The 22,166-nt window shown below is 47.3% G+C and overlaps 3 protein-coding genes across 3 annotated transcripts in view; all 3 read left to right on the top strand.

The window, feature by feature from the left end:
* Positions 1-8,123, top strand: part of dhx9 (DEAH (Asp-Glu-Ala-His) box helicase 9) — an 18,530-nt gene extending 10,407 nt beyond the window's left edge. Inside the window, exons 18-28 of the mRNA XM_056391430.1 lie at positions 122-216; positions 736-809; positions 894-1,046; positions 1,191-1,351; positions 1,549-1,660; positions 1,780-1,941; positions 2,284-2,411; positions 2,756-2,985; positions 4,102-4,217; positions 4,823-5,023; positions 7,532-8,123. Of these exons, the coding sequence (XP_056247405.1) occupies positions 122-216; positions 736-809; positions 894-1,046; positions 1,191-1,351; positions 1,549-1,660; positions 1,780-1,941; positions 2,284-2,411; positions 2,756-2,985; positions 4,102-4,217; positions 4,823-5,023; positions 7,532-7,847 (1,748 nt within the window). The 3' untranslated portion in view covers positions 7,848-8,123. The remainder of the gene's footprint in view (positions 1-121; positions 217-735; positions 810-893; positions 1,047-1,190; positions 1,352-1,548; positions 1,661-1,779; positions 1,942-2,283; positions 2,412-2,755; positions 2,986-4,101; positions 4,218-4,822; positions 5,024-7,531) is intronic.
* Positions 8,124-8,819: 696 nt separating this feature from the next.
* On the top strand, positions 8,820-9,642 carry LOC130178751 (proline-rich protein 2-like). Its single transcript, XM_056391205.1, has 2 exons — positions 8,820-9,285; positions 9,317-9,642. The coding sequence occupies exons 1-2, from the start codon at positions 8,820-8,822 to the stop codon at positions 9,640-9,642; spliced, it is 792 nt and encodes a 263-aa protein (XP_056247180.1).
* Positions 9,643-11,315: 1,673 nt separating this feature from the next.
* The window catches only part of lamc1 (laminin, gamma 1), a 50,595-nt gene continuing 39,744 nt past the window's right edge, over positions 11,316-22,166 (top strand). Inside the window, exon 1 of the mRNA XM_056391423.1 lies at positions 11,316-12,604. Coding sequence (XP_056247398.1) covers positions 12,229-12,604 — 376 coding nt within the window. The 5' untranslated portion in view covers positions 11,316-12,228. The remainder of the gene's footprint in view (positions 12,605-22,166) is intronic.

Below are 22,166 nucleotides of genomic sequence, written 5' to 3'. Positions count from 1 at the left end.
TGGTCCGACCTTTTCTAAACCAACTCTCTGAACAAAAGTGTTTGAAATGAAATCATATAAAACATAAATGATTAGTCCGTCAGGCTGAAGGCTTTTGGATTCGTCTTGTGTTTGTTCCCAGGAAGTAACCGGTACCAGATCCTGCCGCTCCACTCTCAGATCCCCCGAGAGGAGCAGAGGAGGGTGTTTGAACCGGTTCCCGACAACATCAGGAAGGTACCAACTGTAAAACCTGTGACCTCAGTTCGTCTAGTGAGACGAGGTTCTATAATCTGGATCGCCCTGACTGACTCAGTGATCATGTTTCCACCGTTGGTCAGCATGTAAAACATGTGAACAAGACAAACACCAGCAACCAGAAATGAGAAAATACTCACTGCAATAAAAGTCCTCTTGAGTTTAAATTATGTAACTTATAGACAAATGACTGAAAACGAGGCTCTGACCAAGTCTACATTTCATTTATGTGTTTGGTGACGTCACAGCTCTAAAATCAGGACTTGACCAGAGGATCCAGACATGGACTCGGTTTAGACCTAGTCCTGTTATTTAGATAATAACAAACAGATCCATCAGATGCTCTCTGAGCAGTTTATTAATAATTATAACTGAAAATTCAAAATCATTTCAAGAGAAACAGAAACTCTGTTTTCACTAAATCCAGGTTATTTTCAGCATGAGTTCGGCCTCTGCTTGTTGTAGTGAGGATGTTTCACCTGCGGCCTGATGTTGCAGGTGATTCTGTCGACCAACATCGCAGAGACGAGCATCACCATCAACGACGTCGTCTACGTCGTCGACTCCTGCAAGTCAGTCTGAGTATCAGCCGCCACGGTGACCCCTCCCCCGTCCCTCAGACGCTCACACTCACTGTGTCCTCGCTGTCTCCGCAGGCAGAAGGTGAAGCTCTTCACCTCCCACAACAACATGACCAACTACGCCACAGTCTGGGCCTCCAAGACCAACCTGGAGCAGAGGAAGGGCCGAGCCGGGCGGGTCCGACCCGGGTTCTGCTTCCACCTCTGCAGCCACGCCCGCTTCGAGAGGTACCGCCCCCGCTCGACACGAGGCTCAGCTGCTGTTATTGTCCATCAGCTGGTGATCACAGGTGTGTGTGTGTCTGTGTGTGTGTGTGTGTGTGTGTGTGTGTGTGTGTGTGTGTGTGTGTGTCTGTGTGTGTGTCTCTGCAGGCTGGAGACTCACATGACTCCAGAGATCTTCAGGACTCCGCTGCACGAAGTCGCTCTGAGCATCAAACTGCTGAGACTCGGAGCCATCGGTCACTTCCTGTCCAAGGCCATCGAGCCGCCACCGCTGGACGCCGTCATCGAGGCCGAGCACACTCTGAGAGGTATCAGATGAGATGAAACTTTATTGATCCCCCGTGGAGGAAATTCAAAGTGGATAAACTGATGTAACAATGTGTTTGTTCACTCGTTCAACAAACGAGCTGCAGGACGAAACGTGTTCATGTGTTCCTCAGCTTTAATTGTGTGTGTGTGTGTGTGTGTGTGTGTGTGTGTGTGTGTGTGTGTGTGTGTGTGTCAGAGCTGGATGCTCTGGACACTAACGATGAGCTGACTCCTCTGGGACGGATTCTGGCTCGACTCCCCATCGAACCTCGACTGGGGAAGATGATGATCATGGGCTGCATCTTCCAGTCAGTCTCTCCTTCTCTTTACTGAAGAATCGCCTCACTGTTTTTACTGGGGGGGGGTGGGGGGGGGGGGGGTGTCTCTGGATGACGTCAGTACACTGTGTTTCTCTGCCTCCGTCTAGTGTCGGAGATGCGATGTGCACCATCTCGGCCGCCTCCTGTTTCCCGGAGCCCTTCATCAGTGAGGGGAAACGTCTGGGCTTCGTCCACAGGAACTTCGCCGGCAGCCGTTTCTCTGACCACGTGGCTCTGCTGTCGGTGTTTCAGGCCTGGGACGACGTCAGGTGGGTCTGAGCGCTCACGATCATTAGTATTATTTTTATGTACTTTTAATTTTCCTTTATTCTCAATATGCTGTGATGGATTGACGTCACACCTGTGTGAGTACAATCATTAATTAGAAGATGAAGCTCGTCTCTGGTCCAGTGTTCTGGTTCGTTCTGTCTCTACATCTGATGGATCCTCATTTAGATATTTATCAGAGTCTTTTAAAAACTCGAGCCCAGTCTGAATCCTGTGTGAGTCTGACTGGTCAGGAGGATCATGAAGGTGTGAACCTGATGATAAAGGAGGATGCGGTTGGTGTCTGTCGGGGACTCTGACCCCTGACCCCTCTCTGTGTTCAGGATCAACGGCGAGGAGGCGGAGAGTCGTTTCTGTGAACACAAACGTCTCAACATGTCCACCCTGAGGATGACCTGGGAGGCCAAAGTCCAGCTGAAGGAGATCCTGGTCAACTCTGGATTCCCTGAAGGTACCTGAACGCACCACACATCCCCTCTGGTTAGAGGGAGGAAATACAGCAGCAACATTTAGGAGACAATTTAGTCATTGTTATTATAATTGAAGGATTTTGATCACATGAACGTCAATGTGAAAAAATCATTTAGGTTTAATAAAAATTTCTGTTACTGTTATTTTTTTTTTTTTTTTTTTATTGTTTTGTATCCCTCTGCGTCAGAACAAACATATAAAAGTGAAAAATAATATAAAAAACAAAGAGAAAATAAAGGAAATAATTATAAGAAACATTAAATTAATCAGTAAGTTTTATGTGTCTGTGCCCCCCCCCCCCCCCCCCCCCCCCCCCCCCCCCAGAGAGTCTGATGACTCAGATGTTCAACGCCGTCGGACCGGACAATAACCTGGACGTGGTGGTTTCTCTGCTGACCTTCGGCTCGTACCCGAACGTCTGTTACCACAAAGAGAAGAGGAAGATCCTGACCACGGAGGGACGCAACGCCCTCATCCACAAGTCCTCCGTCAACTGTCCGTTCAGCAGCCACGACATGACCTACCCCTCCCCCTTCTTCGTCTTCAGCGAGAAGGTAAAGAGCAGTCGTCCTCACTGCTGACATGACCTCCTGTAACCTTTAGTTTCAGGAACAAGCAGCAAACTGTTAAATGTTCATTCATACCGTTTTGAGTCTGTGACACTTTGTACTGATGTTAAAGCTCCTCCAGTGTAAAGGTGTGTGTCCATGTGTAGTGTGATTATAGATTATAGATCAGCTCTAGCTTCTATATTAATACTGTGAAAGTATCAAAGCCTCAGTCCACAGAGAAATGCACACAGCCTGTATTCAGAAACTGAGCCTTAAAACCAGCCGTCAGGACTTCTGGAACTTTGTGATGTCACAACAAAGCAGTCACCAAGCCCCGCCCACCTGGACCCACCATCCAAACCTTGCAGGATTTGGTTTCTGACCTGTTGTTACTAGAGCTGCAGAGAGAAGCCTGAGAGAGGAGATGTAAAACTACACTGAGATGGTTTTTATATCTTCTGATGGATCAACACTTCAAATAAAACACAGAAGAAGAAACATGAAGCTTTAAATTAACTGTGTAATATCCCAAGGAAAAAACAAAATACAGTATCCCACAAAAGTGAGATCCCCATTCACACCTGAAACCTTGTAACACTAACGAGTCACATGACACCAGGGAGGGACAACGACACAATTGGGCACAATTTGCACATGTTGACTGTGAGGTGTACACTAACCCTAACCCTGTTCACACATTAATGGCTGTGTGTTGAGTTACTTTCAGAGGACAGTAAATCTATACTGCTATACAAGCTGTACACTCACTACTTTAAGTTATATCAAAGTTTCATTTCCATAGTGTTGTCCCATGAAAAGTTATAATAAAATATTAGCAAAAATGTGAGGGGTGTACTCACTTTTGTGAGATACTGTATTTTCTGGCAGTTTCATAATGAAATATAATATTAATGGATATATATTGATCTCAGAAACATGAGACGTTTGTATCTGGACAGAGTGACGAGGTGAGGAGGTTTTAGATTCAAGTATCAACAGAATGATCTTCTTCTTCTTCGTACATCAGTTCGTCTGGACTTAACGAACCTCGTGTTGTGTCCATAAGAAAACTAAATGGCTGTTTCTGTTTTTGTGGCGACTCTCGTGTCGTGTTTTCAGATCCGAACCCGGGCGATCTCGGCTAAAGGGATGACTCTGGTCAGTCCGCTGCAGCTGCTGCTGTTCGCCTGTAAGAAGATCGGCTCCAACGGAGACGTGGTGGAGCTGGACGACTGGTGAGTCCACACACCTGCTGCCAGTCATGTAGAGCGTCCACCGATCAGAAGGTCGGCGGTTCGATTCCTGTCTCAACTTCTACACACACAGATAGATAGATAGATAGATAGATAGATAAAGGCTTTTTAAAAACAAGTGCAGATGAAACCATCAGTTGATTATCAGAAGATTAATTAGCAGCTGTTTTAATATTCGTCAAAACTATTTTTTAATGTTCCAGCTCCTCAAAAGTGAAGGTCTGCTGCTTCTAATTATATTATTAATATTAATAATATTATTAATACTGTTGATGTTTGGAGCAAGCAGGTGTTGTCCAGGTGTCACTTTGTGTATTGTGTAATCAGTTGATCTATAAAGGAAACAGTCAGTTGATGAATCAGTGATGAAAATAATCAATAATCAATAGTGTCAGTCTGATAGAAGATGATGACTTGAAGGACTCGACGAACATGTTTTACTTTTAAAGAAAAGAACCAAATGTTCAGAATCGGTATTCATCGATTATCAACAGCTGCTGATTATTGACTAATCGATCGATCAGAGCTGAGAGAGATCACACTCACACACTGAATGTTGCGTGTAAAACTCACCTCCACCTGTCCAGGATCAAGCTGAGGATCCCTCACCAGGTGGCGGGGGGCGTGGCCGCTCTGCGGGCCGGACTGGAGGCTCTGGTGGTGGAAGTGACCAAAGACCCGGAGTACGTGAGACAGATGGACCAGAACAACGAGCGGCTGCTCAACCTCATCAGACACGTGTCCAGACCCTCTGCAGCCGGGATCAATATGATGAGCAGCACACAGAGGTGAGAGACACACACAGAGACACACACAGAGGTGAGAGACACACAGAGGTGAGAGACACACACAGAGACACACACAGAGAGACACAGAGAGACACACAGAGGTGAGAGACACACACAGAGAGACACAGAGAGAGACACAGAGAGACACACAGAGGTGAGAGACACACACAGAGAGACACAGAGAGAGACACAGAGGTGAGAGACACACAGAGGTGAGAGACACACACAGAGACACACACAGAGAGACACAGAGACACACACAGAGGTGAGAGACACACACAGAGACACACACAGAGACACACACAGAGGTGAGAGACACACAGAGGTGAGAGACACACACAGAGAGACACAGAGAGACACACAGAGGTGAGAGACACACAGAGACACACACAGAGACACACACAGAGACACACACAGAGGCGAGAGACACACACGGTGAGAGACACACACAGAGAGACACACACAGAGACACACACAGAGGTGAGAGACACACAGAGGTGAGAGACACACACAGAGACACACACAGAGAGACACAGAGACACACACAGAGGTGAGAGACACACACAGAGAGACACAGAGAGACACACAGAGACACACAGAGGTGAGAGAAACACACAGAGAGACACAGAGAGACACACAGAGGTGAGAGACACACAGAGACACACACAGAGACACACACAGAGACACACACAGAGGCGAGAGACACACACAGAGGTGAGAGACACACACGGTGAGAGACACACACAGAGGTGAGAGACACACACGGTGAGAGACACACACAGAGAGACACACACAGAGACACACACAGAGGTGAGAGACACACACAGAGAGACACACACAGAGAGACACACAGAGAGACACACACAGAGACACACACAGAGACACACACAGAGGTGAGAGACACACACAGAGAGACACACAGAGGTGAGAGACACAAACAGAGGTGAGAGACACACAGAGGTGAGAGACACACACAGAGGTGAGAGACACACAGAGACACACACACAGAGGTGAGAGACACACAGAGACACACAGAGACACACAGAGGTGAGAGACACACAGAGGTGAGAGACACACACAGAGACACACAGAGACACACAGAGGTGAGAGACACACAGAGAGACACACAGAGGTGAGAGACACACACCGAGACACACAGAGACACACAGAGACACACAGAGGTCAGAGACACACAGAGACACACAGAGGTGAGAGACACACAGAGAGACACACAGAGGTGAGAGACACACAGAGACACACAGAGAGACACACACACACACACAGAGACACACACACAGAGAGACACACAGAGACACACACACAGAGAGACACACAGAGAAACACACACAGAGAAACACACACAGAGACACAGAGAGACACACAGAGAAACACACACAGAGAAACACACACAGAGAGACACAGAGGTGAGAGACACACACACACAGAGAGACACAGAGAGACACACACACAGAGAGACACACAGAGGTGAGAGACACACAGAGACACACAGAGACACACAGAGAGACACACAGAGGTGAGAGACACAGAGAGACACACAGAGACACACACACACACACAGAGACACACAGAGAGACACACAGAGAGAGACACACACACACAGAGAGACACACAGAGACACAGAGAGAGAGAGACACACACAGAGAGACACACAGAGAGAGACACACAGAGAGAGACACACAGAGAGAGACACAGAGAGACACACAGAGGTGAGAGACACACACAGAGACACACAGAGAGACACACACACACACACACACACACAGACACAGAGAGACACACAGAGAAACACACACAGAGAGACACACAGAGGTGAGAGACACACACACACAGAGAGACACGGAGAGACACACACACAGAGAGACACACAGAGAGACACACACAGGTGAGACACACAGAGAGACACACAGAGGTGAGAGACACAGAGAGACACACAGAGACACACACACACAGAGAGACACACAGAGAGAGACACACACACAGAGAGACACACAGAGACACAGAGAGACACACAGAGACACAGAGAGAGAGAGACACACACAGAGAGACACACAGAGACACACAGAGAGACACACACACACAGAGACACACACACACAGAGAGACACAGACACACAGAGAGACACACAGAGAGAGACACACACACAGAGAGACACACAGAGACACACAGAGAGAGACACACACACACAGAGACACACAGAGAAACACACACAGAGAGACACACAGAGACAGACACACACACACACAGAGACACACACACAGAGACACACACACAGAGACACACACACAGACAGACACACACACACAGGAAGTGTAGAGGCTACATTAGCCGCTTGTAGCATAACAGCAAAGTCAGCGGTTACAGGTCCAGGTGCATTATGGGTAATGTGGTGAAATATGACGTTGAGATGATGTTATGACAATAGCAGCGTATCTTTGTGTTACCATGGAAACACCAGCAGCTGGTTTCACCTGTTGTCTCTCTGAACAGGATGGGAGACGGACCTCGACCCCCGAAGATGGGACGCTTCGATGGAGGAGGAGGAGGAGGGGGGGGTTACAGAGGAGGAAGAGGAGGAGGCGGGGGTTACAGGGGTGGGGGAGGGTACGGGGGAGGTGGATACGGGGGAGGTGGATACAGGGGAGGTGGGGGCTACAGAGGAGGGGGAGGAGGGGGCTACAGAGGAGGGGGAGGAGGGGGCTACAGAGGAGGTGGTGGATATGGAGGAGGAGGAGGTTATAGAGGAGGTGGGGGCTACAGAGGAGGGGGGGGAGGAGGGGGAGGAGGGTACAGAGGAGGTTATTGACATCCTGGCAGCACGATGACATCATCACCACAATGACATCATCACCATCATCAGTTTCTGGATGTGGTCTGGTTTTCATGTGAAGTCCAGAACTGGGACAAGTCGTCTACACAAGATGATGATGATGATGATGATGATGATGATGATGAAGAAGATGATTATGAAGAAATGCTGCTGTAAACACTCTTCTGATCTGTGAGTCTCTGAACCTGTTTGTTTATTGATCATTTGTATCTGTGGAAGCTTCATCAATAAATGTTTGATATTTGATCTGCAGCTGTTTTGTTTGTTTTTCTTTTTTTAAATAAAGTTTTTATTGTAAATTGTGAAACTGGCCCCAGGTCCCTAAATCCCCAGTAAACCCCCCGAGTTTTAATGACTGACAGACTACATGTCCCATCAGGCCCGGGTCCAGGTGTGGGCTGGGTGTGAGCTCTGTCTCTCTGGACTCCAGGTCCTGGTTCGAGTCCAGACCACGACGATCCAGTTCAGTAGAAGCACAAATCTTCATTAACTGAAGCTTAAGTGGAAAATCGTCAGTTGCACATTCAGTTTTATTGTAACTGTGTTTTGTTTGTGGTGGAAACAGCTGATGAGCTTTTCATCAGTTTTCACTTCAGCTGGAAACATGAATTTTCAAACATGAAAACTGGACTTTAGTTTTGAGTTTTTGTCAAACAAAATGTTCAGACAGAAATTTCACTGTGATCTGATTTCATTTCAGTCTTGGCAGCTTCAGGCTTCCATAGTTAAACTTTTTAAATCACAGGTTAATTCATCCTAAATAGTAAATGAACTTTTTCAGAGGCTGAATTCAAATGAATTAATGAGAATATAATGTATGAATGTGTTTGAAAAGGAAACTGTAGATGTGTGCAGCAGGCGACCAGCAGGAGGCGCCGCCTGACTGGTTTTAAACTACAAGCTAAACAGTTTCAAAAGCTTTAAAATCAGTTTTAAAGCTGATGGTTAATGTGGCCCCCAACCCTCAGGGCCCCGACCCTCAGGGGCCCCGACCCTCAGGGGCCCCTGAGGGTCGGGGGCCCCCGACCCTCAGGGCCCCGACCCTCAGGGGCCCCCGACCCTCAGGGGCCCCGACCCTCAGGGGCCCCCGACCTCAGGGGCCCCCGACCCTCAGGGCCCCGACCCTCAGGGGCCCCCGACCCTCAGGGTCCCCGACCCCCAGGGGCCCCCGACCCTCAGGGGCCCCTGAACCTCAGGGGCCCCGATCCTCAGGGGCCCCCGACCCCCAGGGGCCCCCGACCCCCAGGGGCCCCCGACCCTCAGGGGCCCCTGAACCTCAGGGGCCCCGACCCTCAGGGGCCCCCGACCCCCAGGGGCCCCCGACCCCCAGGGGCCCCCGACCCCCAGGGGCCCCCGACCCTCAGGGGCCCCGACCCTCAGGGCCCCGACCCCCAGGGGCCCCCGACCCTCAGGGGCCCCTGAACCTCAGGGGCCCCGACCCTCAGGGGCCCCCGACCCCCAGGGGCCCCCGACCCTCAGGGGCCCCGACCCTCAGGGTCCCCGACCCCCAGGGGCCCCCGACCCTCAGGGGCCCCTGAACCTCAGGGGCCCCGACCCTCAGGGGCCCCCGACCCCCAGGGGCCCCCGACCCCCAGGGGCCCCCGACCCCCAGGGGCCCCCGACCCTCAGGGGCCCCCGAACCTCAGGGGCCCCCGAACCTCAGGGGCCCCGACCCTCAGGGGCCCCGACCCTCAGGGGCCCCCGACCCTCAGGGGCCCCCGACCCTCAGGGGCCCCGACCCCCAGGGGCCCCGACCCCCAGGGGCCCCTGAACTGTGTGATAATCTAATCAACGGCTCGTTTGTGTGTGAACATGCACCAGTTAAACCCAGAGTCACCTGAAGTGATGAACTGGGTCCTAATTAATCAAATATCAACATTGTTGTTGATAAGTTCATTATCAGTCACTATCAGGCCCGACTGAGCCGTAGAGATGAGGTTGAAGACCATAAGTTATGGTTGAAAGCTCCAGAAGAAAAGCTTTACAGTGGATCCTACAGGAGTCAGAACCACCAGCCCGACTCAGTTCCCTGATCAAAGAGTCACATTTTCATCGTTTTAACTAATTGTTTAAATCCTGATGTTGATTTCATTTCATTCAATTCTGCTTTAAATGTTTTCTAGAGTTTTTCTGCACTTTTGGGTTTTTGCACTTTTTATTTTGATTCATTTTTTTTTTGTTTCTCGTCTCAAAAACAGTAAAATTTGAGACTTTATTGGTTTAAAAGTGTCAGAATCAGAATCTGATCAAATCTCACGAGAAAACACCTTCAGTCTGTTTGTCAGATTCATGTTTGACCTCTGACCTCTGGCATGGCTGTGAAAGTGCTCTGATAGTTGATGCGGTTGTTGAAGATCTAATCAGAGCTGAACTGTGTGTTAATTAACACCTCGTTAAGTCTCTTCATCATCTGTTTGTCTCCTCTGATCACGTCCAAAGGTCCAGAAGAAAAACCCATTAAAAGAATCTATTTCAACAATTATTCTGGTCTCAGTTTGGACGAGAGTCCGCACAGCTGTAACTCTGTATCTTATTTTATTTTAAATTTATTTTATCTTTATTTTGTTTTTATTTGAGATGCATTTACTGTGTTGTGTTTATACTGTCATATTTTTTATTATTATTATTATTTATTAACAAACAACATTTAATCTGTGTCAGGTAAACACACAGTAACTAAACACACAGTAACTAAACACACAGTAACTAAACACACAGTAACTAAACACACAGTAACTAAACACAGTAACTAAACACACAGTAACTGAACACACAGTAACTGAACACAATAACTAAACACACAGTAACTAAACACACAGTAACTAAACAAACAGTAACTAAACACACAGTAACTGAACACACAGTAACTGAACACTAACTAAACACACAGTAACTAAACACACAGTAACTAAACACAGTAACTAAACACACAGTAACTGAACACACAGTAACTGAACACAGTAACTAAACACACAGTAACTAAACACACAGTAACTAAACACACAGTAACTAAACACACAGTAACTAAACACAGTAACTAAACACACAGTAACTAAACACACAGTAACTAAACACAGTAACTGAACACACAGTAACTAAACACACAGTAACTAAACAGTAACTAAACACACAGTAACTGAACACACAGTAACTAAACACACAGTAACTAAACACACAGTAACTAAACACACAGTAACTGAACACACAGTAACTAAACACACAGTAACTAAACACAGTAACTAAACACACAGTAACTGAACACACAGTAACTAAACACAGTAACTGAACACACAGTAACTAAACACACAGTAACTAAACACAGTAACTAAACACAGTAACCTGACCGAGACGATGTTACCAGCTCTGAAGCGTTTTTTAAGAAACAAAAGCAAAAAATACAGAAATAAATAAATGAAACGAGGAGAAAAACTCATAAATCTGTATGTTTTATTATTATTATTATTATTATCCTGCTGTTAATCAGGCAGTAGAGTCACGTATGGAGTCAAACTCTGCAGGAAAAGGTTAAAGAATAAAAACACTCATGGCAAATCAAAAAAGTTTACATTTATTAAATAATGAATCAGAGTTATGAGATTATAGTTGTTGATTTTATGTCATGATTTCTAATATTTTTGTTTTTTCACATTTCTAAATTTGATTATTTTTGTGTTTCTGACACTTTCAGGGATTTTTTCATAGTTTACAGGATAATTAATGAAAAATTATTAATTCAACAATCAGATTAAAACTTCCTTCAGTTGCTGGTTTGTAAGAAAATAAAGATGCTGTTCTTCATCATGTGGGAAAGTAAGAAGTCAAATTAAAAAATGGCTTGATTAATGTTTGATTTCCATCCAGTGAAGAGGAGATGAACAGCTGATGGAGGTGGAGGGTGGTGTTTAGTTTTAACGGGTCTCTGTAAAGCCCATAAAGCGTCGCGGGGTTCGGTTCTGCAGGACTTTCTGAGGTCTGATCCCAGAGTTGACTCGGAAGTTGCCGGAGCGTCCTCTGCGCCTCGGACCTGCGCAGTAGCGGACTGGGTGTAGTCTGGAGTCCCGTCTTTTCCTGCTGGATTTGGTGCATGGCGGCGGACACAAAGAGTTGAGGCCCCGATCCCAGACCCTCACACAGCAGCACAGCCGGGAGACGAGCTCTGGACGCGGCCTGGAGCCGAGAGAAGCCGCCGCTGCACAACTTTCCCCGCATGTTTCTACTTGATGCGTTTTACTGTTTCCTCGGGAATCGCTCGGTAACCGGATAGTTACCGAAAACTTCGGACGAGTTCAGGGAGAGTTTGTGTCGGAGCCGCGCACACACTTTCAGGTCTCGGAGGAGGACGGACAGGACCGAAAAAATGCGAAGTTTGATCCGGGCTCTGGTCGCTTGGAGCTGGGTGGCGGCGGTGTGTGTCCGCGCCGCCATGGACGAGTGTTCGGACGAGCAGGGCAGACCGCAGCGCTGCATGCCCGAGTTCGTGAACGCGGCTTTTAACGTGACGGTGGTGGCGACCAACACCTGCGGCTCTCCGCCGGAGGAGTACTGCGTCCAGACCGGCGCCACCGGGGTCACCAAGTCCTGCCACATCTGTGACGCCCGGGACCCGCGGAACCACCACAGCGCCGTGTACCTGACCGACTACAACAACCAGCAGGATACCACCTGGTGGCAGAGCCAGACCATGCTGGCGGGCATCCAGTACCCGAACTCCATCAACCTCACCCTGCATCTCGGTAAGAGCCCTCGGTATCATCCCCGTCTCTCCGCGGGAGAGATCCGCTCCGCCGAACTCCCCTGAAACAACCCACAAGTTAAAGTTTTCATGCTTCCTGACAAAAACGCCTCCGTGGCACGACACGAAAACATACATTTTATAAAACTTCAAGACCCTCTCTTTAATTCGGCTTTCACCATTTATCCTGAAATGTCACTTTTTAGGTAAAATTCCGACCTGAATCCACAGGTTGACTATCAGCGGAAACACGCGAAAATACACGTCGCGAGCAGCGAGAATCAGCTGGGAAAAGTTGTTAGTTGAAAAGTTAATGAAGCAAATAAGTGTTTGTTACAATAATTGTTCACTGAGTTGAAGATTATATCATTACAATTAAAAAATACCATCGGTTATTTCACATGATGTAAGCATGATTTCAACGTCGAAGGGAAAGTTTAAATCGGTGATGTTTTCTATGGAGTTTGGTGCAACTTTCGGATGTGTGGAGATAATCCGGTTGCTTAACTCTGAGTTATGCAGCACCTTTTTCTAACATGAAAGAAATATGAAACAGGAGGAGGAGGAGGAGGAAGGTCACAGATCAGCTTCTCCTCAGCAGGTTCCTGTGTTTAAAGTTTGAGAACTCAGTGATGCAACAAGGGAAGTTTAGGAATGAAGGATTTTTTTGCTGCCAGCAATAAAACAGGAGGACATAGTTTTCATTGTTGGGGGTGGAGTGTACTTGTGTGTGTGGGGATGGGGGTTGCAGCTATTTTCTGACCTGACTGTGGGTCAGCCTCTCCAGCTTCAGTTCCTGCTGCAGCTCCATCACACTCACGCTGGGATTTCCAGTGTTTGTGTGACAAACTGCTCAGACTGAGAGCAGCTCTGCCTCCGGCCTGTCAGACAGCCGGAGGTGTGAAGTTAGCAGTCTGTGGATTCAGTTGTTGGGGGGGTTGAGGGACCCAAGCGTCCTCTGAGGACAGCTGGTCATATATAGGGACTGAAGGAAGTGGAGCTGTTTGGGGATCAGTTACATCAGAACTCAGGAAGTGTGTGTGATCGATGAGGAGTCGAGATATTCTTCACCTTTGCTGTTTGTCTTTAATTCTGATTCTGACACTTAAATCTCCTGAGATCAAACTGGTTCCTCAACTTTTAGTCACAGACAAGTTCAACTTTTCATGCTTCCTGATAAAAACGGCTCCGTGTCATGAAAACATATATTTTATAAAACTTAAAGACCCAGTCTGTAATTCGGCTTTTACCCAACATCCTGAAACTTAAATCAACAGGTGTGTTCGGCTGAGTCACGGCAGATTAATCAGCGACTGTTTTGATCATCGATTCATCGTTTGACTGATTTTTCACGTCAACATTCTTCGGTTTCAGCTTCTCAGACCTGATCATCTGATCACCTGATCGTTTGCTGCTTTGCTTTCTCTGATGTCATGAAGCCGAGTCTGTGGGTTCAGTGTTTCCGTCTGGAACAACGTAGAGAAACAACTGGGAGGTTGAAGCGAGTTATTATTTTAGTTTTATGTGACTGAACGTGTAAAATGGGAGTTTGCTTGGTTAGTTTTAACTGGGAGACTCTGGACTCTGGTCCTGACCGGCTACAGGCCACCTCCTAGTCTTTTCCGGAGCTTTCAGCTGTATCTCATGGTCCTCCTCAGAGGAATGAGCTCTGTTGTCTGTGTTGAAAAAGAGACTTTTACCTGATTTCCTTCAATAGAATAAAGAATCAAATGTTATTACGGTGGCCCAGAGGGGTCAACACAAATACAAAAGTCAAACATATTGACCCTCCGGGCCACTGTACATAATTATCTGCTGATGAAGGCCATGAGCTGCGGCTGAAAACATCTTGTAAGTCGAGTGAAGAATTTTGAGTGGTTTTTTTTGTTTTTAATCTAAACCACTGCAGTCGTCTCCCTCCTAACAGATCACTAATCAATAGTTTGATGGCTGATCAATCAACTCTTCACTTCAGCTGATCACTTCAGCTCTGAAGACGTCACCTTCAAAACTTCAGATCAGATCAATCTAATGTTTATCTGCAGCTCTGCCCCCCCCCCCCCCCCCCCCCCCCCCCCTGTTCCCTCCCGTCTTCATTTTCCTGGAGCTCCGACTCGGCCTTTTAAAAATACCTGTCTATTTGTGAAGCCTGTGGCTCCCAGCAGCCACTGCTTTAACCGGGCCTGACATTCCTGAGTGGTTGCTCATGCTGCTGCATTTGTGGCCTCAGGTACTGAACTCTGATTAGAGCTGCTTTTAATTACACGCTGTGTTTTCCCCCCGCGGGCCGTGTCTTCTTTGTTGGTGTTTGCTTCATAATTAGAGCCCGGGCTTTGTTCTGCAGATCAGATATGTGGAGTCAGAACGTCTCAGCTCTGCTTTATTCAGTGAGTGTTGAAGCTGCAGCCACGCTCTTATTTTTAAAAACCAGCTGTCGCCCGGAGCTCAGACAGGAAGTGAGCGCGTGGGCGCCACCAGCTGATGTCAGTTTCATGTAGAGCTGCAGCTATTGGTCGATTACTCAACAGAACATTAATCTGCAGCGGTCTTGGTTATCAACCAATGGTGTGAAGTCATGTTTTAAAAATACCGAAATTCCCTGGTTCCATCTTCTCAGCCTCTTTCCTCACTCGTATGTGTTTGTAACCACCAACACATGTCCCGCAGTGGTGGTTTTCAGTCTTTGTGGATGTTTTATACAGAGATATTTTAACGTATATTACTGTTAAAACCCTCCATTATCCCGCTTTTGCTTGTTGACACTGAACCGAACACGGTCGGCGTGATGCCTGAACGTGACGGCGTTCAGGACACGTGATGTGTAACACAACATGGCTGGCGTGCTTTAGGTGCCTTCATTGTTGTTAAGGAGCAGTTGCTTCTCACTGTCGCCCACGCCTGTGGCTCCTCCCTCTGGATGCTGATTGGTCCACAGGCGGACACCTTGAGATGAGGCAGATGCAGATATTTGTGTTTCAGCTGCTGTGACGGTGTAATCACATCTTTGAGTGAGTTTTCTAAATGTTTATGTTGTGGACAGGAAGTGGCGCTCTGACTGTTTGTTGAAGTTTGAAGGGCTTGTTGAGCTTCTCGTCTGCGTGAAGAGTTTGTTTCCTGTTGGTCTCATCCTGTTTAGAAAAGTCTCAGTATTTTCTACTTTTCTGCCAAAGTGATTTTTAAGAGACGTTTTAGAAACGCCAGAGGAAGAGGAGCATTGTGGGAAACCCTGAGATCAGGGCTTTAATAATGATTTCATCACGATTAATCTACAGTCCGACATGCTCACGGCAGCCTCACGCAGCCGAGCGTCTGTTTGACCTCTTCCTGTTTGAACAGGTGTAGTTCCTCGTTCACAGTGACATCACCAAGAGAAGCAGGAAGTCGCCTCGTTCAGAGAAGCAGAATATCTGACACTGTTTCACAGTTTTTACTGATGAAATCTGTTTTTAAAATCTGACGAATCGTTTCAGCTCCACCTGAGAATCCACTGGTTGAATTGATCTCCATCAGTTCTGCACTGATGCTAACGATCGATCGATCGATCAATAGTGACTCCTGCTCAGGAAGCATGTGGCTCTGACCAATCAGCAGCGAGCGATGTCTCTGCTCATGGTCATTTCGTAGTGATGTAAACAGGTGATTGGTGAGCTGTTGTTGATCTCACCTGCTGAGCTCTGATTGGTCGATGATCACCTGAGTGTTGCTCTGAGGCGTGGTGATGGTTCAGATTGAGGCTGAGATGGCAGCAGTCCTAATCTCAGGAAGTATGAAGTGTGTGTGTGTGTGTGTGTGTGGTGTGTGTGTGTGTGTGTGTGGTGGTGGTGGGGGGGGGTGGGGTGGGGGGGGGGGCGCCTCTTTGAAGTGCTGCAGTGTGTCTGCGGCAGGAAGGCGACGTGTCCGGACTCGACTCTCAGCTCAGACTCCGAAAAACCCTCAAAGAAGAAAAACCTATAGATGGACAGAGTGTGTGTGTGTGTGTGTGTGTGTGTGTGTGTGCGTGTGTGTGTGTGTGTGTGTGTGTGTGTGTGTGGCATTCTGTTCTATTCTATTTATTCCATTCTATTCTATTGTGTTCTGTTCTATAATACTGGGACCAGCTCCTGTTGTTTTAGTTCTGGTGTCTTAAGAGACCGGAGCGTCTGTTCTATGTTCCAATGTTCTACGTCTAAATGAAACCATGTTCTTGAGTGAGAGTGGGTCATGTGATCAAAGAGCATCAGCTGGGCTGTTAGTGATTATTGATTGGTAATAAGCTACTGATGCCTCCAAAAAAGAAGACAAACATTCAGTCCCTTCGATTCTTCTTCTGTGGTTACTTTAAGTTGAACTGGATGAGCGTCATGTGAAAACAGCTGGGCTCGTCCCGGCGGCTCTTTGAAGTCTGAACATGGAGGACAAACATCCCTGAATCCTCCAGATAAAAACCAGAGCTCCAGGTTCAGTCTGACCCTGGACCTGGACCTGGACCTGGACCTGGACCTGGACCTGCTGAGTCCAGACTGACTCCAGACTCCCAGATCCAGGTCCAAACGTTTCCAGAGACACTTTAGTGATAGTTGGACGTGTTGGGACGTCAGTCAGGAGGTTGAGTGTCTCCCTCCAGAACAACGTAGAGCTACAACACGTAGACTGGACGTGTGAATCTATAGATACAGTGTGTGGTCGGTGGAGAGCAGCTCCAGATGTTTCCACAGATCTCCAACATGTCGCGCTCCAGAAGATCCAGAATCACAGGAATGTTAAGGGAAATTTAAGGGTGGGGTATGGGTGGTGGGGTGTGTGTGTGTGTGTGTGTGTGTGTGTGTGTGTGTGTGTGTGTGTGTGTGTGTGTGTGTGTGTGTGTGTGTGTGTGTGTGTGTGTGTGTGTGTGGTGTGTGGGGGGGGTTGAAGGGGGAGAAGCCTCAGTGACTCTGTCATCAGCTGCAATAAGCCGGAGTCGATCGTCCAGCTGTGCAGCTCTCGTAATCTCTCCACATCCCAGTTTCCCACGCTGAGCTCATTCCTCAGACACTAAACAATGAGTCCGGACCAGATGACCCCCCCCCCCCCCCCCACCCCCTCCGTCAACCCCCCACCCCCCCAACCTCCCACCACACTCTTAGATTGGTATAATTTGCAACAGCTGGCCGCTCCAGAGGGAAAAGATGGACTTGTGTCTTTGTGGCTGGTTGGGAAAGATGAGCAGCAGCTCCGGGCCTGAGACCCGCCGTTTTCCCACAGTGCACTGCTCTCCGTGCGGACTGATGAACGTCTAACTGTACGAGCGGTCAGCTGACACACGGAGGGACGGAGCAAACCAGAATCTGATCCAGAGGCTTCACCTGTTTCAGCTCAGGTGTTGAGTTCAGGTGTAGTTGGATCTCAGGGTCACATTACGACCATGAAAACAACACAACAGGGCTAGGCTAGCTGTAGCTTAGCATCCAGACAAACAGGAGTGTTCAGAGTGCAGCTCAGTGTCTGTGACATCACCACCACACAGCTGATGGATTATTGACCCACATTTAAATTTCTCTCAGTGAACGTGACATTAATTCATTTCACAACTGAATGATTTTGTTTTACAGTTCAGTTCAATTCATATATTAAATAAAGAATATTAGTTGATGTTCAGACAACTCTCACTGTAAACTTAAAAACAGGAGGCTTCTCTTTTCTCTCTGGGGTAAGTGGGTTTATTCTGGAGGGACATCAGAGAAGTGAAGTCACTTCCTGTGACTTTTCTGAGTGATCCAATAAAAATAAAGCGGATTTCAGGTAAAAACACTCAGAGAAACCAAATCCTGCAAGGTTTGGATGGTGGGTCCAGGTGGGCGGGGCTTGGTGACTGCTTTGTTGTGACATCACAAAGTTCCAGAAGTCCTGACGGCTGGTTTTAAGGCTCAGTTTCTGAATACAGGCTGTGTGCATTTCTCTGTGGACTGAGGCTTTGATACTTTCACAGTATTAATATAGAAGCTAGAGCTGATCTATAATCTATAATCACACTACACATGGACACACACCTTTACACTGGAGGAGCTGTAACTGATGAATGTGAAACTCTGATTAGTTTGTGAGAGTGAATTAAAACTCAGAGAAACGCGACCTTCATGTTTGATGACCTGACGCTCTGAAAACACCAAACACAGAGAAGATAGCGCTCAGATAGTTCCTCATCTCCTCGGTGACCGACCTTGAACTCGTTAGCAGTTCATCGTCGTCTGTATCACCTTTCACCCACTGACACCGGTGACGTGATGATGAACATGTGATGAATTTAACAACAGACTGTGTTTATTTTAAACCTCGAGCCTCGGAGCTTTTTCCACATTTAAAAGTTTGAGCCAAAACAACCAGCTAATTAATTATCAGTTAATTATTATTATTAATTATCTATATTTTCCGTCGCCTGGGAGAAACCAACAGTTAAAGTCTGTGACGGAGTGAATGTGTTGAGGTCAGAGATGACGGTCAGAGTCTCAGCGAGCTGGAAACACGAGGCGTTCGGGTGCCTCCGTAACCTTGGAGCTGCTGGCGTCTCAGGCTGCAGGTCAAGGTGACACGTCTGTTCTCTCAGTCAGATAAGACTGAGGGGGAGCAGTTTTATTTTACTTTGAAAGAACAACATTCCTCTTCCTCTTCGGCCGAGTTTGAAACCTCAGGACTTTCTCCTGTCAAACATCAACACGTCTCGTCTCCAAACGTCCACAGTGTCTCAGTTAATCCAGATCCAGATGTGAGAGCGTCGTACTCGCTCTTCCTGCTGAAGGTGTTTGTTGGAAATCAGTAGTTTTCTTAATGCAGTTTGACACATGCATCAGGGACGTCTCAGGATTTCATATTTTAATAAACATTATAAACAGGAAGTGTAAAAGAATTTATAAATGAACGATTAATCCGTCAATAAATACTCAAGATTTAAAATGCATTTACAAAAACAGCTTCAACTCTCATTAAATAAACCATTTATAGATTCATTTATTAATTCATGAATAAATAATAGAATTTGAAAAACTATTTGAAAAGGCATTTTAAAGATGGGAACACATTCCTGGATTCATTCTTCACTTTCCAGCTGTTTTTCCTGTTAGCTAATCGATTAGCTTAGTCATGTAGCTTGTCCTGTTAGCCTCTCCTGTTAGCCTCTCCTGTTAGCCTCTCCTGTTAGCCTGGTTTCACCAGCACTGAAGGCCCAGAGTGTCACAGAGAGGCTAACAGGACAAGCTACATGACTAAGCTAATCGATTAGCTATTATAAATTCTCTGCCTCATTCATTTTCACTCTTTTAATCTGATATGTGGCGTCACTTCATCCTGAGCTCTGACTCAACTGTATTAGACCAATATTAGATGTTATTGATTAGAAATGTTCAGTGGAGTTTGGTGATTATTGGTTATTGTTAATAATCGGTCAGACAACAGGTTCGTGTGTCGTGTCAAAATCAACTTTAATACAACAAAGAAGAAAAACTATTCTCTGCCTGCGAGTCATCTGCAGCTGATTTGACGGTTTCAGCAGGTTTAATAAAAGCCCTGACCTCGAGGCGACGTCTCACTCTGTCTGAAAATGAAACACCAGAGTCACCGGAACGAACCCGCCGCCTCAGAAACCAGACTTAAAAGCAGACGACCCGACTTCCTCCTCAGTGTGTCACCTTCAGGTCTGAACCTCCAGTCGTCTCAGGAATTCAGACTTTTCTTCAGACCTCAAGAGTCTGTGACAAAGACCCCCCCCCATCAGAGAGAGATCAGAGGCAGGAGGCCGCTCCTCCTCAGCTCCTCACAAACCTCTTTGTCTTTTCTTCTTCAACATGGAGGAGGAGGAGGAACATTAGTTCTTTCTGTGTGGTCTTTGCCCCCCCCCCCCCCCCGATAAACTCTGCCCTGCATTCGTTTCTTTGACTCTTTCACACTGAAACCTGAAACTCTTCTGGTTTCTTTGGCTTCTGGTTTCACATACAAACTTTTATTTTGAAATTTCAGTCATATATTGATCAGAGCTGCAACAATTAGTCAATTAACCAATCATAAAAAGTCAATGTGAACGCTCCCCCCCCCCCCCCCCCCCCCCCCGGCTTTCAGTATCACAGTGACCCAGTGAGAGTTGTCTGAACATCCATGATGCACTGCGACAGGAAGTGATAAGGGCTGAGATCCTGGAGTCACACTGAGGAAACGTTTGGTCTGATGCTCCTGAACTTCTCATGTGGAAGTTTCCAGGTGAGGCTGCAGCTGCTGAACAGTCTTTATTTACCTGCCTGCCCCCCCCCCCCCTCTGCCCCCCCCCCCCCCCCCCCCCCCCCCCCCAAAACAAACAGCGTCCTCTCCTCCTGTGAGGAATCACCTCCTGATGTTTAACCTGCCGCTCTGTTTGTTCACTCATCACACTTCACTTTGCAGCACGGCCTCCACATTCTTGTTGCTGTGTGTTAATTAAAAAGCCCCGTGGTGCGTTCAGGGTCACTGCTGCACCGTCACACGCTGTCATTGGAACCTCCATGACAACACAAGTCCCGTCCTGTCCCTCGAGGCTGCAGTACGCTGTGGTTACGTTTCACCGGTCAAAGAGTCCGGAGGCGCCTCCACGGTAACGCAGGAAAACTTCATGAGGCAGTTTGGTCAACAAGCTCAAACTTATCTTCTATTCTTTATGTCAACATTTTAAATAAAGACGACTCGGCTCCTTTTCACGAGGCTCTTCACATGGAAATTCACATAAATGAAAGTGTGAATCATAGTAATGAAATAAAACACACAACAATCGACATAACATCAAAAGCACACGCTGAGTGACCTGTAGAGTTCAACACAGGGACAACTGTAATAATAACTGAGGGAGAGGCGTCAACTACAACTCCCAGGGTGCATTTCAGCAGGAAACATCCAATCACAGAGCTTCACAGTCTGATTTCACAATCTGCATCTGAAGTTGATTCATTTCGGATTCCTGCGTCAGCTTTGGATGCATTCAGTAACTATGGTGACGTGTGCTGCCGAGGCTCATGGGTATTGTAGTATTCAGCTCATTACCGTCCCGTGTGTCTGTGTAATGGACACGCAGAGCTGCGGTGAACTGAAGCGTCTTGACGATGAGGATGATGCAGGTGAATCTGCACCTGTGGAGTTTATTACAGGACTGTTGTGAATGTGCGACTGTGTGAGAAGCGTCTCAGACGTCATGAGGACATCTGGAGGCAGATGGAGGTCTCCGTCATCTCCCTCTCTGTGTTTGTTTCCCGCTCTTTTTATGAACCTGCGGCAGGCTGTTATTAAACCTTCTTATATTCCTGCTCACATCTGGATCAAGCCTTCACGCTGCGGTGATGAAGCTCTTCATGACTGTAATTACAGCTTCACTCAGACTTTTCCACCGGACGAGAGTGTCCTGCACCTGCAGGTTTATTCACCGCACAACACTGGAGGCAGCGAACGCACCGCCACCGGCAGCAGCAGACCTCTGCTCCACTGCGTCTGCACATTAAGTTTCCTGCCTGACGCTGCGTTCAAGGACACTCTGACACCCAAAACTTGGGCTCAGGCTGCTCAACATTTCCTGTGTCTTCTAGCTTTCAACTTATCTA

Source organism: Seriola aureovittata, chromosome 12 (genome assembly GCF_021018895.1).
Source record: "Seriola aureovittata isolate HTS-2021-v1 ecotype China chromosome 12, ASM2101889v1, whole genome shotgun sequence".
NCBI classification, from domain to species: domain Eukaryota; kingdom Metazoa; phylum Chordata; class Actinopteri; order Carangiformes; family Carangidae; genus Seriola; species Seriola aureovittata.
Note: the sequence above shows the minus strand (reverse complement) of the source record. Positions and strands in the feature narration are given on the sequence as shown.